This window comes from Thalassophryne amazonica, chromosome 17, assembly GCF_902500255.1.
Source record: "Thalassophryne amazonica chromosome 17, fThaAma1.1, whole genome shotgun sequence".
NCBI classification, from domain to species: domain Eukaryota; kingdom Metazoa; phylum Chordata; class Actinopteri; order Batrachoidiformes; family Batrachoididae; genus Thalassophryne; species Thalassophryne amazonica.
In genome coordinates this window covers 39,267,606-39,294,646 of record NC_047119.1, presented here as the reverse complement: position 1 = coordinate 39,294,646, position 27,041 = coordinate 39,267,606, and the positions used below count along the sequence as shown (strand labels likewise).

General features: G+C 41.2%; 1 protein-coding gene across 3 annotated transcripts in view; it reads left to right on the top strand.

Moving 5' to 3' along the window:
• Positions 1–27,041, top strand: part of ythdc1 (YTH domain containing 1) — a 50,823-nt gene that overhangs the window by 11,737 nt on the left and 12,045 nt on the right. For 2 of the 3 annotated variants that reach the window (XM_034192747.1, XM_034192746.1), the window contains exons 3-11: positions 5,833–6,143; positions 8,061–8,448; positions 11,026–11,088; positions 14,204–14,298; positions 15,730–15,838; positions 20,633–20,750; positions 22,967–23,051; positions 23,136–23,290; positions 26,161–26,240. In XM_034192747.1, the coding sequence (XP_034048638.1) occupies positions 5,833–6,143; positions 8,061–8,448; positions 11,026–11,088; positions 14,204–14,298; positions 15,730–15,838; positions 20,633–20,750; positions 22,967–23,051; positions 23,136–23,290; positions 26,161–26,240 (1,404 nt within the window). The remainder of the gene's footprint in view (positions 1–5,832; positions 6,144–8,060; positions 8,449–11,025; positions 11,089–14,203; positions 14,299–15,729; positions 15,839–20,632; positions 20,751–22,966; positions 23,052–23,135; positions 23,291–26,160; positions 26,241–27,041) is intronic. The other variant, XM_034192748.1, reaches the window with a different exon arrangement.

The window sequence follows — 27,041 nt, the reverse complement described above, 5'->3', positions numbered from 1 at the left end:
TTCGATTTTTGAGACATATTGCTTTAAGTTTTCTGTCTTGACGCTTTGATGTCTTCCTTGGTCTACCAGTATGTTTGCCTTTAACAACCTTCCCATGTTGTTTGTATTTGGTCCAGAGTTTAGACACAGCTGACTGTGAACAACCAACATCTTTTGCAACATTGCGTGATGATTTACTCTCTTTTAAGAGTTTGATAATCCTCTCCTTTGTTTCAATTGACATCTCTCGTGTTGGAGCCATGATTCATGTCAGTCCACTTGGTGCAACAGCTCTCCAAGGTGTGATCACTCCTTTTTAGATGCAGACTAACGAGCAGATCTGATATGATGCAGGTGTTAGTTTTGGGGATGAAAATTTACAGGGTGATTCCATAATTTTTTCCTCAGAATTGAGTGATTCCATATTTTTTTCCTCTGCTTGGTCTAAAAAAGTAACCGTTACTGACTGCCACAATCTTTTTTTTCTTGATTTCTTATAGTGTTTCTTAAAGCCAGAAAGTTGCCATTTGAAATGACTTTAGTTTTGTGTCATGTCTGTGATCTGCTTTTTTTTCCTACAAAATTAAACAACTGAATGAACATCCTCCGAGGCCGGTGATTCCATAATTTTTGCCAGGGGTTGTAGAAAAGGACGCACCTGAAACCAAACCGAGTAGAGCCGAGTCGTGCTGGAGCTTTGTAGTAGAAAAGCGCCTAAAGGGAACCCTGTGGTGATGCGGGACCGTCGTGGGACTATCCGAGAAATTGCGGAAGAGGTGGACATCAGCACTTTTTCGGCACATTCTACTGTGACAGAAGATTTGGCCATGAAAAATTCACGCATGCGCACAAAGGTTCAAGGTTGGCTCATGCAAGCACACGTGATTCAAATCCATTAGGTTTTTGCAAAAAATAAAAAGGTTGGATACTTTTCTAACAGACCTCGTGTGTGTGTGTGTGTGTGTGTGTGTGTGTGTGTGTGTGTGTGTATATATATATATATATATATATACACACACACACACATATCCCCAATTCCAATGAAACTGGGACGTTGTGTAAAATATAAATAAAAACAGAATACAATGATTTGCAAATCCTCTTCAACCTATATTCAATTGAATACACCACAAAGACAAGATATTTAATGTTCAACGTGATAAACTTTATTGTTTTTGTGCAAATATTTGCTTGTTTTGAAATGGATGCCTGCAACAACGTTTCAAAAAAGTTGTGACAGTAGTATGTTTACTACTGTGTTGCATCACCTTTCCTTCTAACAACACTTAAGTGTTTGGGAACTAAGGACACTCATGATTGGATATAAAAGGAGCATCCCCAAAAGTCTCAGCCATTCACAAGCAAAGATGGGGCGAGGATCACCACTTTGTGAACAACTGCATGAAAAAATAGTCTAGCAGTTTAAGAACAGTGTTTCTCAGTGTTCATTTGCAAGGGATTTAGGGATTCCATCGTCTACAGTCCATAATAAGAAAATTCAGAGAATCCGGAGAACTTTCTACACATAAGCGGCAAGGCTGAAAACCAACATTGAATGCCCGTGACCTTTGATCCCTCAGCCGGCACTGCATTAAAAACTGACATCGTGTAAAGGATCTTACTGCGTGGGCTCAGGAACACTTGAGAAAACCATTCAGTTAACACAGTTTGTGGCTACAAGTTAAAACTGTTGCAAGTTAAAACTCTACCATGCAAAGCGATGGTAGCGCAATGGTACACTCTCAGCTACTGACAAGCAATGTTCCCTCTCATTTTTCATGTGCCTGGGCATACATACAAGCTCCCTGTATACATTGAGGACCACTGTGAGCAACATCAGATGTGCATGCTGTGGCCACACACCAGTATCGCACCTGTTCAAAGCCTGGGATCATGGCAAGTTACATGGCTTATTAAAAGAATCAAAGTACAGCAGCAATTTCCATTAGTTTATTTTAATATAAGTGATTTGGCCCACAACATGAAAAATATAAAAATCTTGTTCATGAGATGTGTAGTATGTTACATGAGAGAGTCCTGCTTTTGCCTAGGTGAGTGTCCAACTTTGGAAGAAATGAGACATATACACCTTTCAGACATTTTGTTCACATTAAAGCATTCACAGTTTTCACAATGAAGTGTGCTGTAGCTGGTGATACAGTGTAAATTTCTGTAACTCTGTAAAATATCTACACAGTGTTTTTATTAGTAATTCTACTACTGATAAATCATCTAGTAGTAACAGCATTTAATGATTATCTGTAAATAAAACATTCTAATAGATGTCACTAGAATATGCACAAATCTGACTTAAATTTTACCTTATTTTTCATGCCTGTCCTTCTCACTTCTCCAATGGTTGTACACTTTGTCCAGGTTGATGACTCAGTCTGCTTCTTGCTTTGACTTTATGCGCATCAGCTGGTCCAAATGTGCCACTTCAAGGCGATTTCTGGATGCTGTTTTGATATGATTTATTAAACCGAATCCTCTTTCACAGTCTGCACTGGAAGCCTGAAATGTAGCACCAATATCCACAAGCTGTGAGAGCTCCTTTAACTCCTCACATCTAAGTGTTGCAGCCACCATATCTGAGAATGTGCTGATTGAACCCTGCTTCAGTTTTTGCTTCATTATGTACTTGAATTCAATATAGTGACTGTTCATGGCCTCCATAGACTGTGAGTGGTGGAGAATGGCCTCATACTTCTTTGCCAGTAGTAGTAATGTCTGCTGATTCATAGTCAGAACTGATGTCTGACCTCAATGCTTCAGTGTCAAATGCAGACCACTCCTTTAATTAATCCTCTGGAAAACGAGCATCCATGTGATCACAGAGTTTACTAATAAAACGAGTAATCTCAGCAGTATTTCTGCCATCAGCTGATGAGGTCCCCATTGCCTCTTTGACACAGTCACTCCACTGTACATCCTTCTCCTTCAAGTATTGAGAACGCAACTTCTCAGTCTTTGCTCTAGCAAAGCATTGCCCTTCCATCACAGGTTACGTCTTTGTAAAGAGAGGCAGAGTTGTGCTAGCTCACACAAAACATCTCCCAGAGCAGTGGTAGTAACCTTGAACTTTGAAAACTCTATTTATAAACATTTTATGATTTCACAATACAAAGTAAACAGTACAAAACAAATCAAATCCACCCCACAACTAAGGTAAAACAGTACAGAAAAAAGAGAACGAAACAAAAATACAAATAGACAGTGACTCATACACAGTTTAGAAAGTCAAATCAAACTTTTCTTCTGCATATTTCAGAAAGGGTTGCCAAATATCCAAAAAAGTTGTGTTTTTGCCCTTGAGGGTATGTCTGACCTGTTCAATTCTCATGAAGTAAAAATGTCTTTAATCCATGACTGCGAGTGTGTTGGAGGTGTTACATTTTTCCAGTTTAGCAAAATCTGCCTGCGAGCAAGAAGTGTGAGTCTGGCGTTACGCCAGAAAGAGCCACTACTGGGCATGGGTCCAAAGGTAGCCTAAAAGTATCTTAAACACACCTGTCCAGAAAGGCATTAATTTTGAACAGCTCGAAAATAAATGAAAATAGGTACCACATGTTATTTTACAACGATCACAATTAGGGTCTTTGTGAGGAAATCTTTTCGATAGTCTATCCTTGGACCAATGAACCCGATGCACTATTTTACATTGCAAAAGGTTGTGTATCACTCAGCTTTTTGTAGCAGTACATTGCCGCTGGATCTCGGTTATCAGTGAATTCTCTTTTGCAGTATTCTTCAAGCACAGTGTAGTTCCTCAGAACAGCATTTACAGCTTGGTGCTGCAACAGCCATCACACTTCGTTCAGAGGCCTGAATGACAGTGTATCTTCATCAAGAATCTTTGCTAGGTCCTCCATTTTGCCCCTCTTCACAGTGGATCGAGAGAAAGTTGAATATACTGTTCTGAGAAGAGCTTCCACATCTCGCATCAAAGGCACATCTTTCCAGGCATCTTCAATACCCAAGTCCTCTCTATGGGCCACACAATGTTGCTTAGTTAGGTGTGGTATTTGTCGCATTAACAAAGCCACAAATCCGTTGTGTTTTCCTAGCATCACTGAGGCAGCATCGGAGGACAGCATCACCATTTTCTGCATGTCCAGTCCATGTTTGGAGTAAAACTGAGTTATTGCCTGCACAATATCCTGAGCAGTGCATGCTGTCAGCTGGATGATGTCACCAAACACAGTTGACATTATTTTCCTCCCTGTATTTAATATATATGACTAGCATTTTGTGTACTGTTATGTCTGTGCTCTCATCGACTATCAGGGTATACCAGGGCTTCCTGTTTGGAAAGACTTGGATGCACCTGTCCTTGGTGACATTTTCTACACAGCACCTGATGTAGAAGAGGACAGACTTGGTGTGTGTGTCCAGGTCCTGATCTTCAAAAATGCTCCACTCTGTGCAGGCAAAGCAGTCCTGCGGCTGGGCGAGGACATTTTCAGGCCAGGTTTGGGTGGCTAGTTTTGTTTGCCTCCTGAGGGGGGAGTAAGCTAGAAAGAGGAGCAGAGAAAGGTGGTCTGATTGTCCGGGGGGGGGGGGGGGGTCGCTCTGTAGGTATGCTTTCTGTTAGAATAAACATGATCAAGTGTGTTTTCTCTCCTCATTGCACACTTGATGTTCTGGTGGAGTTTTGGGAGAACAGTCTTGAGGCATGCTTTATTAAATTCCCCAGCAATGACATGCACAACATCTGGATGAGCCCTCTGTTGTTTAGACACCATGATCAGAAGCAGGCTGAGTGCCATGGTGTTAGCATTTGGGGGGTATGTACATAGCAGTCACAATTGCTTCCGTTAGCTCCCGTGGCAGGTAAAAGGGTTGGTACTGGACCGACATGGCCTCTAAGTCCAGTGAGCAGTGGGTGTCTGTTACTTTGCTGTTTGAGCACAAGTCCTCAAGCACATAGACACAGAGTCCCCCTCCTATGCTCTTATCAGAGGCTTTGGTCTGGTCGTAGTGGTGAATGGTGCAGCCTGCTAGCTCCTCTGTGGCGTCAAGGATATGTGAGCGCATCCAGGATTCGCTAACAATCAGCATACAACACTCACTGATGTGGCGGTTGTAAGCGATCTGTGCCTGCAGCTTATACATCTTGTTTGCAAGGGATCTGGCATTTGTGAGGAAAGTAGATGGTAGCGGAGGTCTGTGCTGTTGGTTCCTTGGCTGGGCTAACAGGCCCTCACGGCATCAGCACTTTTGCCTCCTCTCCCTGCGTCACCTCCGGCACTTGCAAGGCCCAATAACAAACCACGTGGTGCCCAGCGGTCTTGCTGTCTGTTTGAATGTTGTGTGCCTGTGAAAAGGCAGTAGTAATTTCCATTTTTGCCTGAAATCCATTGTTTATCAGGTCTGGGCGCCTATAGATGGAGTTGCTATAACATGTTTGTATCAAGAGAAGAAAACATAAATAAACTATAAAACACAAAAAGGTGCAAAATAGCAGGGAGCCTCGAGCTGCTGTGTCTGTATGAGCTGCCATCTTAAAGAAAAAAATTGGGACAACAGGTCTTTTCTTCCAGTCTATAGGGATGATGCCCTTGTCTCAAATTGAAACAAATTGTTTGCAATGCCAAGAGAACAGCATCTCCAGGTTTTCATGAGAGAAACTGTGCAGTCCTTTGCTGTACAGAGCATATAGAAAAAGATTGCACAGTCTGGCTGGGTGTTTAGAGTGATTTTTGTATGTGGCTGTTGTACCCACGGTGAACATTCCTGAACCCCGGCAGTCCTGATTTGTTTAGATAAATGTGTGGAAGGGGCTTAATAGACTAATATAATACTTCTTTCATTTATTTGTTTATTTTGTCTCAACTATTTTACCTGCAACAGGTACAAAAAGGAAGAGTGAACGCTCGGGGAGCCAGGACTTAAAGAGGCTTCGTCCATCCACAGGTCATGCATCTTCCAGGCCATCCTCCACCAGTAAGAGGGGACCTGGTCCAAGTACCTCCTCGTCCTCGTCCAAAAAACCTGTTACATCCAGCCCGCGAGGCCGCCATTCTTCCACCGCCACCAGCTACCGTCATGATTACTATGATGAAAGAAAGGGGCGAAGGGGTGCAAGAGAGGCACCAAGGAGTCGTGTTGGGGAAGATACTCGGCGTCGCCATGCCCACCGGAGCCTTGAAAGCCTTAACCAGGTACTGATTAAGTGGTAAATGGATTGCATTTATCTGGGCTCGACAGTAGTGCTTGTCCCTTCAACATTGACTAGTGAACTGGCCTCTCAGATATGTGCTCCATGTCTTGTCCGACGTGGCAAGTTCATTTTCAGCCACATTTAGAATGAAATCTTGTCAAATATAGACGTATTTCAGTGACATTCCAGAAGCGTTTTTCAGATTGACTGATTTAGGATGAATGAAACCAGATTTTCTAAATCCATGCATGCTTCCCCCTCACCTCGTCTCATGTGTGGTGTTGGAGTGAGCAGGCATATGAAGCTCAGCATTCAGCACAGAATACAAATGTTTCAAATGCGCGTTATCAAACTGCTTCACATTAAACACACTTCTATTTTAGTCACAGACATCATCAGTAGTGTGTTGGCTGTTTCAAAGGGCAGTGCTGATGCAAAAATAAGGCTGCGCCCCTGTAGTGAAAACTTAAAAAAAAAAAATTATATTTCATTCTCCTTTCCTTCACATATGCACCACAGGTGTTTCTTTTGGATGGCACATGATGGAAACCTCTTAACATGATGGTTTACAGATAAGTAAGCAACTTTATCCACGTGTGGGTTTTCTTCTTGCCCTGAGACTGTGACTGTCTGACATGGGTGTAGGCAGCAGGGCAAGGGGTGGGAACAGTCCCCCAACCCCCTTTAGAGAGTAAAGATACATTTTGCTCGTACTACTGCTACTACTGATGATGATGAAAAAGAAGAATACTATTTTTAACAATTTTTATCAGTATTATGCTGAGTGTTCTAGTGGAATTGAGGAACAACATCAAAATCAGCTTATTTTGAAAATAAGTAAATAAATAAAACTGAAAGGACTAGCTTTTATTAAAAGTGATTTGAACAGAGGATCCTCTGGTAACAAGACCACAGGGTCAATCACTTGACAATCATCTTCTGATGCTTGAAGTACTAATGCCAACCATGCAGGTCTGCTAACAGTTACAACTCTTCCTACTGCATATTGTCACATCCAGGCTGCTGTAGGGTCTTATTTTGATGGGATTTATAGTCTGATGTTCTTCCTGATGTGCTCTAACTGGTGCAGCCAGTGTTAAAAATGCATCCAATAAGTGTAAACCAGACTGGACACTAAGTAACAAATAATAAATGTGTACTTTGCAACATAGCTGCATCCTGCTGATTTCACATCTCCTTAAGTGGCACACACCAGTCACGGCAAATATAGTCCTGCTTTCTGACGGTGCTTTTGGGTTCACAGGGCTTCATTACCTTCGATATTTCAAAGTTCCACATGACACTCATTAAGTATCCAGTTGCCATCATCACTTTTGTGTTTTTCAATTGTTTCATTTATCCAGCTACAGCCAATTCGCCTGTAAGGATAGACATCGCTAATAGCTAGCTGTGTTAAGCTCTTCAAAGTCCCGTGTCCATACCACAGCTGTCATGTTGAGATCGCTAACCTGGCATTGCTTCCCTTCCAAGCCGCCATGGTTACACTTTTGCAAATTTTGATGAACTTAAAATTATTTCTCATAGACACATGTAAAAAAAATAAATAAATAAATAAATAAAAGATGGACATCAAGCATTGTGAACAGTGGGACCAGAAACCATTTTGGATATTTCCATAGTGGTGGAGGTGGTGAGAGGGATCCTCTGATTGTGGTGGCTTTCCTGATCACAGGACAGTTGTACAGTTCAGAGAGGGAATTTTGAGATTAACCAAAGTTTAAACCTGCATTACATTAGTCATGATTTTCATAATTATTGTATGGCCTTGCCTTACAATATGGAGCGCCTTGAGGCAACTGTTTGTTGTGATTTGGCGCTATATAAGAAAAAAGTTGATTGATTGATTGATTGATGAAAGTTCATTTGAAGAACTAATCAGGTTTCTGTTTGTCCACAGAAGCTTCGGCGAGATGAGCGACGGCAAAGCCTCTCTCCCAATGGTGAGGGTAATCAATCAGAGGACGACACAGGAGCAGACTACATCTCAGAACGGGCATCAGGAAGCTCTTCTCCTGCTGCCTCACGTGTAGATGAGGAGGAAGATGAAGAACAGGAGGAAGATGAGGAGGAGGAAGAGGAAGAGGAGGAGGGCATGGAGGAAGAAGATGAGGAGGAGGAAGGAGAGAAGGAAGAGGAAGATGAAGAGGAATATGAGCGACGTGGCAGTGGTGAAGGAAACGACTATGACACACGTAGTGAAGCTGGGGACTCACGCTCTGCATCTTCTGTCAGCTTCTCGGATAACGGTGATTCTGCACATACAGGCTCCGCCTCCGAAGGGTCAGGTAATCTGGGGGTACCGTTTGTAAATGTATTAAATTTTTCTCTTTTGAAACCATGCATTTCCCTAATACCATATTGGGGCCAATTAAGATGTTTATCTTGAAGTACCAGCTGGATCCGTGGACTTACATATATATAGCACGTAAGATACTTGCATATAGTATCAAGATGTTCACAACAATCTCAGTGAAACTCTGATGTCCACATCACTAAAATAATTCGCTGAGAATCCAAATCCCATTGGAAGCACAGACTGGCACTGATTCCACAGGACCATGTGCTCTAGACCTAGACTTCTAGGATTGGTTGAGTGAAGGATCGTCTCGACGAAACATGGAAACTACAGCTGGGAAGTTGTATTACCAGGACGTGGTCAGACGAAGTCTATGTCACATTCCGTAGCTGATTAATTCAAATGCAGATGTTGGCCATTAACGAGCACTTTTCATGTTCCTTATGTAAATCTGTAAACATTTACTCAAGTTATTTCTTCGGCCAGTAATGTTTTTTTTTTTTTCCTAAAGTACTTTTATCTCATGGCTTTGTTACAACCACTTTGCTCCAAAATCTGGGAGACTGTGTGATGCAGCAACAGGTACAGCGATGTGAGATGAAACAGAAAACCCACCTGTTTTGTACTATGGTAACAGTTTTTACTTCAAAATAAAATAAAAAAGTTACATGATGGGCCCTTGTTGCACCGCGAAAGAAAAAAACATTTTAATATGTCTTGTGGGGCATGTTGAATTGCACTGTGCACACAGTTCCTCCCGCTGAACTCAAAACACGACGTGCATTTGTTGTGTGCCATGTTTTTTGCAGTTTGAGTGTCAGAAAATCAGCAATGTAACAAAGTTTCACCATTATAGTTAAATATAATGGCTTTTGAATTCAGTTTATTAGTATTGGAACAGGTCTCTGCCTCAACTTTATCAATTCTGGGTCTGTTAGTTCCATTTATTCTTCCAAACATTTTTGATGAAATGAAGTAGTTGTTTCACTTCAACTGGCTAGGTTGCTGTTGCACCACCTCCCACAATGAGCACAGGAGACTAGAGGGGCAGAAGCAGCGTGACCTACTGAAATGTTGGCAACTTAAGGAAATAAATACTCATGTAAAAGGTGACATATCAGTGCCCACAAAATTATTGTGTTCATGTTTATATCTTGAACGATAAATCACACTTACACAGGTGGTGTTAGCTGGGTGGCTTGGGGTAGGGGGCGGTGTAGGAGTGGGAACAGCCCTCCTGGGTTTTTGAATTGAGAGTTGGTGAAAGAGAGCTCCATGGGTGTGGATATGGTTGAGCTGTTAAAGAATGTTTTGTAAGTTAATTCATTATGGATCATTACAAATAGTTTGCCATACAAAGTACCATATAGCCTCAAGGCTGCTTTCTGTGCCCTCTACTGTATGCCCTGTCCACCTATGACTGCTCTTCAACCCACTCAACCAACTGCGTTACAAAATATGCGGATGATACCACAGTGGTTGGACTTGTCTGCGACGGGGACGAGTCGGCATACAGGGCCAAGGTGGAGGAACTGGTGCTCAGAGAACAACCTGATCCTGAATGTTCATAAGACAAAATAACTCATCATGGACTTCAGGAAGAACAGACAGGGACCCCCCCCCCCCCCCCCCCCCCCCAAAAAAAAATGGACACCCACATCTCCACAGACCACACCTGGACCTCCAACATCAGGGTTCTGGTTAAGAAGGCTCAGTAGTGGCTACACTTCCTTTATTTCCTCAGGAAAAACAACCTGCACACAAAGTTGCTGCTGGTCTTCTATCACTCCTCAGTGGAGAGCATACTGACATACTGTCTGGGTGTGTGGTACGCAGGCTCCATAGCCGAGGATGGAAAGGCAGTGCAGAGGGTCATAAACACTGTCCCAAAGATCATCAGCTGCCCTCTGCTGAGCCTGGAAAACATCATCACATCCTGCTGCCTTAAGAAAACCAAGGCTATCACAGGAGACCCCTAACACCCTGTCTACCCCCTGTTTGACCAGTTGCCCTCTGGGAGATGCTACAGGTCAAAAAAGTCCCACCCCAACATGTTGACAGACAGCTTCTTCCCCCGGGCCATATGTACTGCAAACACCCATGGATTCACACACACACACGCACCCACTCACCCACCCCCACCAGTGTTCACAATCTCTGCCCTAAATGACACATTTTCAACTGTACTTTTGTCAGGAAAGTTTAATATATATGTATGTGTGTGTGTGTGTGTGGCTACAGGCCTTAAATATTGGTATGGATGTATATCAACAAATAAAATAAAGTTGACCACACAAAACATGAAATATGTTGGTTTCATACAGTCTGCAGTTACAGAAATAGAAGTCAAAGTAAATGTCAGGATCATTATGGGTCACCCACCACATTTTTCATGTCATCCAAACTTAGGGTTGTAAAAAACAAAACTAAAAACAGTTAAAGAATGCATCATTTAAGGTCTTAATTTTGTTTTTGTTTTTCACCTTGGAGGTGACATGCAGTGGAAAATGCTGTTTAATGGATTGACAGAAACACAAAACCACTGTTTTCTGCATTCTTTTAACAGGTTTGGACAAGAAGCGGGAGAAACTGTCATCATCTGTGAGAGCTGTTCGCAAAGGGATGGATAGTAAGTTAGCATTATTATTATTAGTGGTAGTAGTAGTAGTAGTAGTCTTTGTCCTACTAGTATTTTACTTCTTGCTTTTTTGCTATGACAAATGTGTTACCTAAAAAGACATGTTTTTAGAAAACAATTCCACAACAGCCTTACAAAATAATACATGTGGATATGAAATCAAACATTATTACAAAAACTAAAAAACAAACAAACAAAAAAATCTATATAGGGAGCCATACTTGTAGTAGTGGAGGCTTCAAGTCACAAATATGAAGTTTGCTTCAAACCAGGTTTAGTTATTTATATTATCCCACGTTGCCCCAGTGAGGGGCACAGAGAGATACAGAGATACTGTTCGTTCGTCCATCTGTGTGTGTGCACATCCAAGCCGCCAGAGTACCTGCAATAACTTTCTACAGGTTTGATTCAGAGACCCCAATTTTGCACTGTACGAGTTGCACTTTTTGATGATCTTTGAGTTTAATCATGGGTGGTCTCATTGATCTAATTTTTATGGTCATGGAGCAAAAACCTGAAAATTGCAATGCTGGTAATAACTTTGTGTAGGTTGGCAGCAGGGCCACCTAATTTGCGTATGGACGTTTTTGAGGTCTTGAATGAGTTCCATCATGAGTTACCTTGAACTGCTTTTCATTGCCACACAGCACAAAAATAGCTTGACTTTCTACAGGCTGATTGCAGGGCCTCCAAATGTGCACCATTTATGCATTGCATCGAGGTGTTGTTCTTGGAGGTTATTTCAACATGTTACCAGACTGCCATTTTGATCTTGTACTCCTTGATGAGCATTACCTTAGACGGTATCACAAAGCCAACTCACTGTCTTGGTAACATCCTTGACCTTATAGTCATGTTGCTGCTCCCCTCATTTGCCAAAACCCCATGCCTATGCTTTACGCAGACCACACATCCATTATAGATATCTATGGAGTACATATCTGAACCTTCTTCTGAAGAGGGACCTCTCAGTCAGTGAGCGATGGGAGGACATGAAGCCTTTGGCCAATAGTCAGTGAGCGATGGGAGGACATGAAGCCTTTTGGCCAATATCCCATTTTTCAGTCTGTTTGTTCTGAGTGGAATTGACATTTAATGTTTCTAGTTCCAGTTTCTACCTTTTTAAAATGATCATTTTAGAACTGGTTAGAACTTTAAGGAATGCCAATTCATAACATTCCACCTGAGGCTGTGCAACATAACAATATACATCTTTTGGACTTCATTAAAAAAAAGTCTTATTGACTATATTTTATTCTGTATTCTATCACTAATGCCCCATTTAAGATGTTTGGCTTTGCTGACTTTTTCAAATCGTGTACAGTTTTGTACTGGGAGCAGCTGGAAGTCCATTGAGCTCTAGAAACAATGAGTTTATCTCGGTTTTTATGACTTATTTCAGTCGTGTTAACCCCCAAAACGTGAAACAGCTGCAAATTGTAACTTATCCGCAAACCATTAATTGCAAAATGTTAATACTGAAAAAATTTCTACCGAAACATGGATGCAGGTCTCACAAAACATGAACGTAGGTCTTGCAAAACGTGAATACCATTCATGATGCATATTTTTGTCAGTTTAAGTAGTTTACGGATTTCAGTTTACGGCTCAATTACTTCAGGTAATCTTGATAGCAAAGCCCATCTCTGCAAAAATGTTATTTTGGGGGGGTGTCAATGCAGCCAGTGAGGTGGGGAGGTGATCCCCAAGTGGGCTCTTGCTTGTGGTGTCAAGTGCCCTGCCCCGCTGGGTGTGACCCACTCCAGGGACAGTGGCAGGTGGGAAGTTTGACTGAGGTGGTACACCTTTAACGCAGGTGTCAAACTCATGGAGGACAGAAGCCTCCCCTGGAGATGCCGGTAAAGTTAGAAAGATATTCACAAATTCAGATTTCATGGCTCAATAAATCTTAAGAGAAACGTAGAAAAACAAATAACGCTAATTTCAAACCTAAGGAAGGGAGATGAGCTAGAACCTTATTTTTATCCATATGAACCATCCTCTGAGCTGAAAAAATAACATTGATCTGAATGAGCAGGCGGGTGAAAAATGGAAGGGTAGGGACCGTCTATAAAGTGCAAAAACAATAAGAGACACCAGAAAAATATTTAATAAATTCATTGGTATAAGGTGTGGTGTGACCAAATTCACTGAATACATCAGTGGTCTCCTGTTGGTTATACTACAGCACTCAGTTTGGAAAAATGCCTTTTTAAAAAATTTAAGGGAAATTTTCATTGTTTAAATTTTCAGTAGTGTCATTGTTTATAAGGTGTGGTGTCACCAAATTGACTGCACACATCAGTGGTCTCCTGCTGGTTATACTACAGCACTCACGATTGCAATTCACGATTTGCAACTGATTCACATTTTGGGGGTTAAGTCTTCTCCCAGCACCTCTGCAGGTATGCATGTAAAGAAGAATATCTTAGACATTAGATTGATTTTAGGGCGACGTGCAGCTTCAAAAGAATTTATCGTTGTTAATAAATGATTGAAAATAGTTAAGAGTTATTAAACTGAGAATTTTTGATGCACTTGAATCTTAGGACTGACTGTGTTCAGTGTGTTTTTGAGTGTTTCTGACTTTTTCACAATTATTCAATGTTTTCAAACGCAAATTTCTGAATGGGTCAATATTAATGAACTAAAGTGCACTGATGTCAGATTTATTTGATTAGTTTCTGAGATTATTAAAGTTGCCAATGAATCTCTTGTTTTAGTTTGGGCCACACAAGACCTCATGCCATTTGAAATGCTGTCTTGTGGAGTATATACTCCCTATTTTCATATGTGCTGCTTCTGAGCAGTATGTCGGACAAAGAGGCAGCAGTTCACAGTGCACCAAATGCTCAGTTTGTGTGCACAAGATACAATTTGATTAATTAGTGTGATTCGTTTGTGTACTGTGCTGAGCATTTGTTTAATGTATAAATTTCTGAGGTTTACAGAACAGCATTTGTGAACTTAAATTTTCATTTTTATGCACTTGGAGGGCCAAACTTTGGGAGTTCACCCATAATTCATAGTGTGTTTTGTGATTTATATGCATAAAATTCTAATTCAGAGTTTCATTTTGAAGTGTAATTTTCATAATTTTTTTCAGATCCAATCAGTAAGCTACGCTACATCTTGCGAGATGCACGCTTCTTCCTTATAAAGAGCAACAACCATGAAAATGTGTCACTTGCTAAAGCTAAGGTAGGCTAATGTTTGCCTTTGTGCTCTGTATTTTCTTTTCATTAAATATGAAAACCGTATCCAATTCTTTGTAGTCAGTGACTTGGGCTAATTTACTCATGCATAAAGGTGCAATACCGACACTTAAAATACCAAATGCAAATTGCAAGTGTAAATGCGTAAAACCACACTGGACAGGAATAATAATAGTTGCATGCTGTTGTAATGTAAGAATTGCAAAAAATGCGTACTCAAAGTTTGTATTATGATAGGAATGAATAATAGGGATGTGAATCGTTCAACAACTCACGATTCGATTCCGATTCTTGGGGTGACGATTCGATTCAATCGATTTTCGATTCAAAGAGCTCTGAGAAATAGTTATATTACTTAAAAAATGTTTATGTTTAAGAAAATGCAGCTTTACAAGGTTAATCAAGTGATTCTAGATGTAAATTTACTTATTTGCTTTGCTCGTTCTGAGTTGGCTGGCAGTTTAGCGAAGCGCTGGTCAGTAGTCGGCAGATAACGCTCCTCCCCTCTTTTAGCTCCGGGTTTGCGGATTTGAAGTGTTTCCGAAGTACTTGACTTTCATTTTGCAGATTTTGCACACTGCATAAGTCATGTCAAGCTCCTTCTTCCGCAGCAAATGATAAAATCCAAAATGCGCCCAAACATTTGCCTTCAGCAAAGATGGTGCTGGCTGAATTAGCTCTTCGTCCACCATGCTAAGCTACAGCCACTGCACTCTGCAGCTCACGAGTGTTTGAAGCACGCCGGACCACACCCCCTCCCCCCTTCGTGGGGACGCTGTAGTACGGAAGCCGTTGCCTGACAAACAGTACACGCAGCGACTAAGCAAGAAAATGTTTAAAAAATGCTTTTTAAAAATCGATTCTTGGACATTTTGGATCGATTCAGAATCGTAATTAAATAAGATTCGAGATTCATACGTGAATCAATTTTTTCCGACAACCCTAATGAATAATAAACAAAATAGGATTCAGAATATCCCCAAAGTACGTTACCAGATTTTAGTGAATACACAGTGAATATATCTGATATGTTCACATAAAAAAGTGAATAAAAAATTGCTTGACAATGACAGTTCCAATTCCATGTAAGTAAACAGTTGTCAAATCTAAATAGTACATAGTGACCATCAGTGTCAGATGCAACACTAAGTTCTAACAGCAACAACAACACGAAATTGCATCCATAGCAAGCAGTAAGTTGGTAAAATCTTGAACGCTGAGTGTAGTGAGTCATATATTATTCAGTTGTAATGTAAGTTGTTAAATATTAGATGAAATGGTATCATGAATAGTAGTGCTCCCTGTTATTGTGGTGTGCAAGCTGTCATTTTTAAAACCTCTTCAGAGCTCAAAGGCTTTCAACTTGATGTCCAGTTCTTTGTCATAAATTCTTTAAATTAAATATTTATTATTTCAGGGGGTGTGGTCAACACTGCCGTTGAATGAGAAGAACCTAAATACAGCTTTCCGCTCAGCTCGCAGTGTGATCCTTGTCTTCTCTGTGAGAGAGAGTGGCAAATTCCAAGGTAAAACAAAATTCTTAGTAAATTTAACCATAACATTTGTGCAGTATGTGAAGTTTTCTTTTTAAATGCAGTGCTTCGATAAAAAGTTTCCAGAGGTGTTTTTGAGTTGAAATGAGAAATTGATATGATAAAAGTGATGTCAAACAGATGAGATAAAACATGTTCAAGTACACTGAACAAAAGTATAAATGTGACACTTTTGTTTTTGCTCCCACTTTTCACGAGCTGAACTCAAAGATCTAAAACATTTTCTATATACACAAAAGACCCATTTCTGTCAAATATTGTTCACAAATCTGTCTAAATCTGTTAGTGAGCACTTCTCCTTTGCCAAGATAATCCATCCCACCTCACAGATGTGGCATATCAAGATGCTGATTAGACAGCATGATTATTGCACAATCAAAGTCGACTTTAGGGCCCTGTCCCACTGGCGTTTAGGAGGATTTGCGCATGAAATGAGGAGACAAAAGCTGAGCGCCCGCAACAAAGGTGGGCGGAAATGACAAATATCCCGGGGTGGATCAGCGAATACATGAGGAAGAAAAGCGGATATAACAGGAAACAGAAGCGAAGGCGACCGCGAAGGCGCCCCCATGAGGGGCACAGCGGCCGTGATGCACTCGCTCCATCTGTGCCCACTCTGTCTGCATGCGTGACATACCATTTGCGACCGTGATGTGGCCGTGCTGGGCACGCGTCATATCTGTTTTGCACGCTGTCCCGGTCCGCAGCCAAGCCGCGCCAACCTGTCAGTTGCGGATATCAGCGGATGACGGGATATGCGGTGCGTTGGTTGTGTATGTCCTGCGTATGTCTTCAGTATGTGTTCAGGCAGTGATGCGGATCTCATCCGCAGCAGGATTTTTGAGCCGCTCAAAAATCCTGGCTGCGGACATGCGTGCCTCTACGGATGATCACGGACGTGTTCGGATGGCGGCCGAATCATACAAGAATGTTACACGGTTATTGCGGTTGTTGAGCGGATGTGGGCCACTTTTGTGTGCATTCCTTCCGCAAATCCTCCTAAACGCCAGTGGGACAGGGCCCTTAAAATGTGCAGTTTTATCACACAGCACAAGGCCACAGATGTTGCAAGTTTTGAGGGAGTGTGCAGTTGGCAAGCTGACTGCAGGAATGTCCAAAAGAGCTATGGCCCGTGAATTGAATGTTCATTTCTCTACCATAAGCCGCCTCCAAAGGCTTTTCCGTGAATTTGGCAGTACATCCAACCAGCCTCATAACCGCAGACCACGTGTACCACACCAGCCCAGGACCTCCACATCCAGCATGTTCACCTCCAAGATCATCTGAGACCAGCCACCTGAACAGCTGCTGCATCAGTCGGTTTGCAGAACCAAAGAATTTCTGCACAAACTGTCAGAAACCATCCCAGGGAAGCTTATCTGCATACTCGTCATCCTCATTGGGGTCTCGACCTGACTACAGTTCGCAGATGTAACTGACTTGAATGGGCAAATGCTCACATTCACATTCGACTCTATGCAAAGGAGATGTGTGTCGGGCTGCGTATCAAGAACTGGTTCTTTTCGGGTATCGTTAAGAATTGATTCGATCCACCGACATCAATAGCCTTTTTGCTTAACGATTCTATTATTGGTCCTTCAGAGCGACCGTTGTTTTTGAGTGTTTTTGTTTTGTCGGGAAAATGATTGTTTCTCTACGTTGGTTACAGACCCTGCAGTGGGTCTGTAATCAACCGCTTCTGCAGCGCGACTCCACTTTGAAGCATGAACCAGTGCTTTGATCCGCTGTCTCCTTGGTTCTTCGATTTGCTGCTCTTCAGAAGCGGAAAGACTGCTTCTTAACCCCTCTCAAAGCCATTAAAATATGTCAATCATGAGTCACTTTTTTGTGGATTAAAGTCACTAACTGGTACTCTTGTCTTGTTGCAGTCAAGAAACGAGAATCATCCTCCGTTCCGTTGGCACACCTCCAAACACTGCGCCGGTTGGAATTAATAACTTCAAAACAAATTGCCGCTTTAAATGAAATGACACCTCTTTCCAAACGCTGTAATACATACAATAAACTGCAATCAACTAAAACTTTTTTTTTTTCCCTCCCAAAGTGAGACGTCCTGCATTCTTTGTGAATTACGTCTTGACATACAACACAACCAGCTGCAAGAGCTCAGCTCAGATGTATGGAAAGACATTCATGGCAATCATTTATGAAAGGAAATGATTTGGACAAAAACTGCAGATTTTGTCTTTCTGTTTATGTTCAGAGATCAAGGATCCACCATGTAGAGTTTATTATGTCCAGAGTTTAAGGATCCAGTGACCAATTTCATATTTATTTACTTTAAGACTCAGTAAAATGTTGGTGACATAGAAAACCTGTAAAACCTACTTTTAGTCCACAGAAAATTCACGAGAGCCATCAATAAGGAATCGGATTGATAAGCGGAATCAATAATGGTATCGATATCAATAAAAAATTTTTTATCAATACCCATCCCAATCACTGTGTGAAGCAAATGGTCACACCCGACTGGTTTTCTGCCCCCCACTCCCGACCTCCCCAATAAAGCAAAACTGCACATTTCAGATTCGACTTTTATTGTGCGGTAATCATGCTGTCTAATCAGCATCTTTGATATGCCACACCTGTGAGATGGATTATCTTGGCAAAGGAGAAGTGCTCACTAACAGATTTAGACAGTTTGTGAACAATGTTGGAGAGAAATAGGTCTTGTGTGTGTACAGTGGTCCTTTGTTTATCGCGGGAGCTACGTTCTAAAAATAACCTGCAGTAGGCGAAATCCACGAAGTAGTCAGCGATAGTTTTTACAATTATTATAGATGTTTTAAGGCTGTAAAACCCCTCACTACACACTTTATACACTTTTCTCAAACAGGCATTAACATTTTCTCACTTTTCTCTCCTGTGTAAACACTCTCAAAGTTTAAACCTTAGTAGAAAAATAAATCCAGTATTATAGAATGAAACCAAAGATCAAAACCTGTTTTCAGGCCCAAACATTTTTTAAGAAATAAAATAGAACATTTTCCTATAAATAATTATGATGGCTTTTAGAACTAACGAATTTAATTTTAATGATCAACCTGCGAGGTTGGACACATAAGAAATTATTAATAGTGACTGACCAGTATTTCACAGTTCATCTGACCGCGCATCTGCGTCCTGGCGCAGCTCCGCTCAAGCGTCTTTTTCCACTGAGTGTCACCGCGGTGCAGGTATTTTTTTCCGAGTGAAGAACACAGTTATGGGTAGTTGTTGCCGCTCTTTTTTTCTTCTGGGTGAGAAGATTATACACGGGACACACGGAGAACACAATGCGCGTGCTCTCCCTTCGCTCACTGCCTCCGGCGTTGCGGGGTACGGATGCAGGCCCCGCAAAGAATCCAAGTCATTAAAAAGATGCAAACCTCTCTGGCCACGGAGCTCTGCGGCTGCGGTTACCGAGATCATGCAGCGCTGCGGATTTTTCCGCAAGAAGTCGCACTTACCAAGCCCGCAGACTCAGTAAGCGCATCGGAGGCAGTGAGAGCAATCACGGTGATGCCGACCGGTGCCACAACCGGCCCGCTTGATAAGGACGCAGAACACAATACGCTGTTAAAAAAAAAAAAAAAAAAGCGTGCAAAATTGCACTAAAAAAAAAAAACCTGCGAGGCCGCGAAAGGTGAACCGCGTTATAGCGAGGGACCACTGTATGCACAGTGTTTTAGATCTTTGAATTCAGCTCATGACAAATAGGACCAAAAACAAAAGTGTTGCATTCATATTTTATTCAGTGCATACCAGAAACCTTTAATAAATGCATGGACGTCCGGATGAAAGAAGGGGTCAGAGTGTGTCAATTTTACAACACATCTAGGTCCTGATGTTCATTGGGCTGGTACTCAAAGGTGGAAAACTCCGGTTTCCCTGTATTGCTTCTACGTGTGGACCTAAAACAGGTGCTTTCACATTGGCTCTTCTACCTACCTGAAGAGTTGAATAAATTGGATTCACCTAGTTTAGCGGGTGATGGAAGAAATATTTGGTAGGACTTTCTCATTGAAGCTGTGGTTTTCCACCTCTGCTGGTATTTATACCCATATACCCTAGCATGAAGCAAGTAAGTGTGTGTGACTCCCCCTGGACTGGGCACCAGTCAGTTGCAGGTGACTTCATCAGCCAGTACAGTGCCCATTTACAACTAGGTAGACTGGAATGATGTGGTTGAAGGGTCTTCTCCAAAAACATATACAGGTAGCTTGAAGCAAACACCTTGAATTCAGCGCCAGTCTACAGGTTGGTAGTCCAAGTTCAGTGGTGCTGAGCCTCCTGGTCTGTCACATACTACTCCTCAGTATGCATGTATTCAAAATTCTCAGAAGTCACTGCATGAAAAACTGAAACTTGTCTGTAATGTGTCTCACTGTATGGTTTAGGAAAACTTGAGTAAACCTTTGTCAGTGTCCGCCATCCACCACTTCACCACATATGTCAGTGAAAGCTTTGCAAGTCAGAAGCCCTACAGCAGCAATGCCTGCCCACTTCTTTTGGCTTGATCACGTCTGAGGTGGTCATTAGCACAGTGGAATCATGTTTTGTATTCTCATGACTCAATGTTTGAAATACCTTCTTTTTTTTTTTTAAGGAAAAGAATTATGATGTATCAAACAGGAAGAGTAGTATCTAATGATCTGATTTGTTTTTTTTTTTTTTTGTACAAGCTATGTGAGTGCAGAGCAGTGTTTCTTCCACTCTGATTTTACTGCAACTGTGTCAAGTTAATTGGCCTCTGTTTTGTTTCAGGATTTGCTCGTTTGGCATCAGAGTCTCATCATGGTGGCTCTCCAATTCACTGGGTTCTTCCTGCTGGCATGAATGCCAAGATGCTAGGTGGTGTCTTCAAAATTGACTGGCTCTGCAGGTAAAAACCATAATTGAATATTTTGTTTTTCTAATTTTTCTCTGGAAAAAACAGGACACCCGCAGAGAATTGTCAAGCATCTGCACAGAAGGTGAATAGGGAAATAAGACTTCAGGTGTCATCCTCAGCCTTGCTTGTAGGTGATCGTGACCTCTTTGGCATGATGAGGTGTCACCAACAATCAAAGAAAGTGTTACAGTGATCAAACCACAAACTCGCAAAAGTCAGAAAGATTAACGGCGCTGCGTAACCCCTTAATGTCCTCACGTTTTTCAGTAGAATATAGTAGATATCAGTATGCTCTACCAAACGATTGAACGATGGTTAATCAAAGAGTGAATGATCAATGCTTATCTCTATTTAACATTTGGACCTAATGTGTCTAAATATTTGGAAATTGTGCCGGATAAGAAGGAAGTAAGGAATAGTGTGCGTGTGCCTGCGTGCAAGTGTGAAAGAGAGAGCGCCTAAATGTGGTTAATGTTGCTAAGCAACAGGCAGGAAGGGTGGAAAGACGTATGTAGGAGAGGGTTGTGTGTGGTGCCATTGCCAGTTATTCTTCCGAAGCAACAGACAGGCATGAAGGAATGATGTCATGTATGTATGGGAGGAGTGTCACGGTACACAAAAGTCAGTTTAGTGCATATTTGTGTTTAGACCTCACAGTTCAGCACAGGAGCTTTCATCTGAACAGCACAGAGCTGCCATCAGACGCTTTAGCACTTTGAGACAGTGTAAATGTAAATTTTTTCATTAAACATTTATGAATTGATTACATCTCTTATTACTCACGTTGGGATGAGATTTGATATCATTGTTCGTAGTGTCGCTATTCGGCAGCCATCTCATCTGAAATTTTACACTAATTCATATGCAGTGTCGATTTGGTGGCATTTTCTGTCTGAACTTGAATGTGCACCGCCCCCACTGATTCACAATTAACTTATTAATGCATAAAGGGGTGGAGCATGGGTGGTTCAGTGTGTAACGAAAAAATCCTGAACACAAAACGAAGACGTTAGGGGGAAAAAAAATTCACCCCTCCATACAGTCTGTCTATAGAGACCAAAACCGTTTTTGTACAAAGCTGTAAACATTTATTTCTGCTCTAAAGTTGGATGTTTTAAAATGGGGTTCTATGGGAATGTGCTCTGTTTTGGAGCCAGCCTCATGTGGCCAGTCAAGGAACTGCACTTCCTGTTTGAGGTCAGAATCCGGATGTTAAGTGTGATGTAACGCATCATGTGATTTTTCAACTTCCGGCTCCAAACAAAAAAGGCGCGCTGTCATTAACATTGAGACCTGCACTGAGACGCTCTGATCAGGCTCCACTTAAACCGTTGCACACGGACAACAGCATTAACATCGCAACATAAAACTCTTTGTATATTGTGCCTAAAACTGTTCTGGATATATTAACTGGGTTTTTAGACGTTGTTATTGCATTTGTTTTATGTAAAAATGCCAGAAGCTCAGGTCGTTTCTCCGTTATTTTCAATGGGAGTTGCTGTGAGCCGCGATCGCTTCCTGTTCATGACGTTCGGGAGGAAAGTGAAGTTTGCACTTTAACGTCCTGTGTATTATAATAAATATTTTTTTAATAACAAACAGACATGTATATTGTACCTGTGCATAATAAAATATATAAATTAAAAGAAAAAAGTTTGAGTGTTCTTACCTTAGAAACAGACGAATGCGGTTAATGGAGGTGGAGGCGGAGAACGGAGGGACGGAGGTTTGCGCACACTGTGAACACAAACTAAACTTAAACTGTAGATCCTTAAAAGGATCATACAGATGTAACTTTAATTGTAAACGTGCAGGTCTTTGGACCCAGAAACAGATTTATCACGTGATGCATTACGTCAGAGCTTAACAACCGGATACGACCTTGAGGGTTGCCACTTGGATAGAGATAAAAGGAGCAGAATCAGTCAGCTGGAGATAACTGCCCCTAAGGCATTAGTTCACTGGCAGGAAATTAACAGGAAAGCAGAGAGATTGCTAAAGTGGTTGCCGGCAGCTAACCCTGTGCTTCCTTCCATCTTGGTTGGGATATCAGTTCTGCACATCTTGGTTCCGCACTTTTGGACCCATGTAGATTTCTACCCACCACTGTTACCTCACTGAAACAAGCTTGTTGGTTCAGTCCTCATCCTGGCAGCTATGTTGATTTGTTTATGTTGCCAGGTCTTATAACTTTGAATGTCTTACAGGCGGGAGCTTCCATTCACAAAGACAGCTCACCTGTCTAATCCCTGGAATGAACACAAGGCTGTCAAGATTGGACGAGATGGACAAGTGAGCCTTATATCAATTGATATCTTATGTATTTGTCAGCACGTATGTTGTGACATGATCTTAAAAACTGTAATACTTTGGTAGGAGATCCAACCAGACATTGGGGCACAGCTCTGTGCTTTATTCCCATTGGATGAGAATGTGGATGTTCACCATGTTGTTCGCCGTGTACATCACAAGCGTCGGACACCGTCAGAGCCACGGCCCCGAGGTCGTCAACCACAGCGTGAACTAGGAAGGTTAGCCAATTACAGAGCTTCTCCTGCTTCCTGTTCTTCTCCTGCCGTGACCAAGGCGCCCCCTGCTGCTGGACAACGGAGACAGCCACTACTACTAGCTGGCGGCTAGCTAGAGTGTTGCTGGCACTGCTGGTTCGCTGGTGGTTTTTTTTTTTTTTTTTTTTTAAGCCACTGCCCGTGCAGTCTTGGGTTGAATTCTTTAAAGTGTGAGGCAGGAAGTAAAATTAATTTAGGTCATTGGTAAGATGGGTCATAAAGTCACAGCTGAAGTCATTATCTTTAAAGTTTCTATTTTTAACTTTCACATTCCTAGATTTTAAACAGTTAAAAAATAATAATTTGTTGTCTGACAGAATTCTCTTTTGAAGGTCTTCTTCCTTTACAGGATTTTCATACTTTGGAAATTTTTAAAAAGAATTTCTGGCAATTAGCTGGGACTGTGGCTGCCTTTTCACACTAAAAGCACAAAAGAGAAAACGAAGAGTCACTGCCTGGACTGAAGGAGGGGGGAGGGGCAAACAAGGTAGAAGTAAACAAGAGGTGAGGGGTGGGGCCTCCTGAAATGCCCAAATAACGTACAAATCCAAGAATCTAAACGGACTTAAAAAATTCACAGTGAGACTGAAAACATGCAGTTTTTTCCCCTCTGCATAATGAACACACAAACACACACTGAATCAGGACGCTGGTGTGTGTGTGTATGTGTGTGTCGGACTAAAATATGAACTGGAGCAAAAGGACTGATGAAGGAAAGAGGAAAGCTTTGCTTTTGAAAGACTGATTCTGCAGGGGTGGGGCTTTGTGGTGATTGACAGGACTGCACTACCACCACCATCATCATCATCTTCATCACTCTACCTCCTGTTCAGAATGGGGTTTATAGAGAAAAACGTAGCATGGACTGTGATGGACTTTCTCTAAACAAAAGTAACCAAACACCCTCCCCCACACACACCCCCCATAAACAACAGGAGAGCGGTATGTGGTCCACTTCAGACACTCTTTTTGTGTGCGTGCATTATGTGTGCGTGTGTGCATTTGTGTGTGTGCTCAAGTGTGCATCTGTGCGTGCGTGTTGTGATGACTCATATGCTGAAAAGAAATTAATCTGAGATGTAAGGATTTTAACCTTGGTTAAAAATTGTGGTCCCACGTTAATGTTCACTGTGTATTCAGAAAGATTTCAGACCCTCAGATTTTTCCCCGCATATTATGTAAGAAGCTTATGCATAAATGATTTTATTTAATTTTTCACTTAATGAGTAACATTCAGTACCTCATAATGATCAAGCAAATGCAGAATTTTATTACTGTTCTCATCAGTCTGTCAAGATGCTAAAAGTAATTTACAGTTAGACTTCTTTCATAGAAGAGCCGATTGAAGGAGCTGTACAATCCAGGTTTGTTTAAAGTTAAGTCACTTTCAGACTTCACGGGGACTTTTGACAAAAAATTATTTAGAAGCTGCTACATAAAATGTGTGTGTGTGTGGGTGGGTGGGTAGTGGGATGAAACCTTTCAGAAATTAAACTTTATAAAGTTAAACTGAATTGTTATGAGAATAAAATCACAAACCCTAAGAGGACAAATTACATACAAGGATAATGGTGTCAGAAATTCTTACATTTTGCCAACATAAAGAAATGTTCCCCACAATGGAAAGGTGATGAACATTAATAAGGTCTAAATCTTGAATCTGATCATACATTTTGTGAGGTATAGAAACATTCTGACTAAAACGGTAGAAAAATCTAAACAAATATTGAAAATGTGTGGTCACTTTTCACCTTTCTTGAATGTCCACAGTAACACTGACGGAATCCAGTAAAGTTAAAGGTTAAAATGGCAAGATGCACATAAAACTCACTTTTAATTATGAATTTTCCAACTGTTTTGAGTATTGCCCTGTTTCATCAAACAGCATGTCTGATAATCGAAATAATAGGCCACATTACTTTAATATCATATTGGTTTGCATTCAGGAGTGTGGACAACATACCTTCAGAAGACATGAACATCAAGTTCTGCTGGTTCTTTACGACTTACTGTGGAAATGGGTGCAAAAATGAAAGTTCTTTAACAACATGCTCATAGAAAACATTCTTAAGATTGTTGCTGCTAAATGTGACCAGTTATAAACAACAAACCACTCAGACGTACTGGAAACCTTTCAGTGACCTTTTTTTCTTTTCTTTTCTGAAACACAGTGACTTCACATATTCTGTTTTTCTGTGTGTGTGTGAGAAAGTACTATTCTTGAGTGTTACAGCTAATCTCGTAACATTTTGATTTTATTCTCATAACATCAGTGTCCTCAACGTATTCTGGTTTTATATCTTTAAATCTCAGATTGTTCATTGTTGCCTAAAGAAGCCTTAATTCTTTATAGAAAATGTTATGTTTTATTTAATTACTGGGGTGGGGGTGGGTAGGTGTTGATGAGCAAAAGTAATATATAAAAAAGTTGCTCTATATAGAAATTGGTTTACATAAAACAAATTAATAACTTAGTTTTGGACATAATCACGTTGGAAATCGATTTAACAGAACTAAATTTTTTACATTAAAAAGAATTAATTGAGTGGAGATACAACTGATTTCATCACTGCCTGAAACACATGAATTCTGACCAGATATGGTGAAAATTAAAATGCAATACAAAACATTTTAAATTCATATTTAAAAATAAAATCACTTTAGTAGAATTAAGTCAGAATTTTAAATTAAAGCATCATTAATTTGAAGGTTGAACACTTAACCTTTTTTTTTTTTTTTTGCTGAAAGTTATCCTGTTTTCTAGGTGTGTGTGTGTGTGTGTGTGTGTAAGTAAATAAGTTGCATGCGTCTTACTTGTGAACTTGTCTATATAGGCGTCGTCCTGAGGAATATGATCTACACAGCAGGAAGCGTCCCCGAGCTGACTGTCCCCCCGACTTCAACCAGCGTCCAGGTCGATGTCCTGTAAAATTTAAACCAGAAATTGTTTTTGTGTGCCAGTACACTGTTTTGACATCATTTATGTGATGAGATAATAGAAGAATTTATTTATGCAGTGTAAAGATGTGTAAATTGTGGTGTGTAAATGCACTTTCTTAAAGGGCCAGTTCAGTGTTTTACAATAAGCAAAGTGCGCAACGCATCTGCGCATGCGTGGGTCAAATGGGGGTAAAAATCCCAGCTACCACTCTCACACTGCTCCCATTGAATTTCAGATACAGTAGCATTAGCGGACTGTAAAAGTTAAGGCTTACAGGGATTGTTTCAAAGGCTTTAAGCCTTAAGCGACGCATACAGTAATGACAGGTGCGCATTGTGCTGTTTTCAAATGCTGGAATGGAATTTATAGGCTTGAAAGTTGGCTGAAAACACACGATTGCAAAGCTCCGCCGAGTCCACACAAAGACGGAAAGAAGAAGAAATGTGGTCGTAAACCTCCGTTCATTCTACACAGTGTCGCCACCAGTGATGCCGGTAACGCGTTACTTAGTAACGCGTTACTCTAATCTGACCACTTCTTTTAGTAACGAGTAATCTAACGCGTTAATCTTTCCAAGTCAGCAATCAGATTAAAGTTACTTCTCCATGTCACTGTGCGTTACTATTATTTTTCATTGTGGGTCCATAGCAGCATTAAACTTGGTCCGTGGGCAGGAGGTCGGGGTTCGACTGAACGTCCCACTTTAAGTGAGCTGTGAGATTTTCATCTGCGGTTTTTTGCAGCTGCTCGACTCGTCCTCACCTCTTAAAGGGC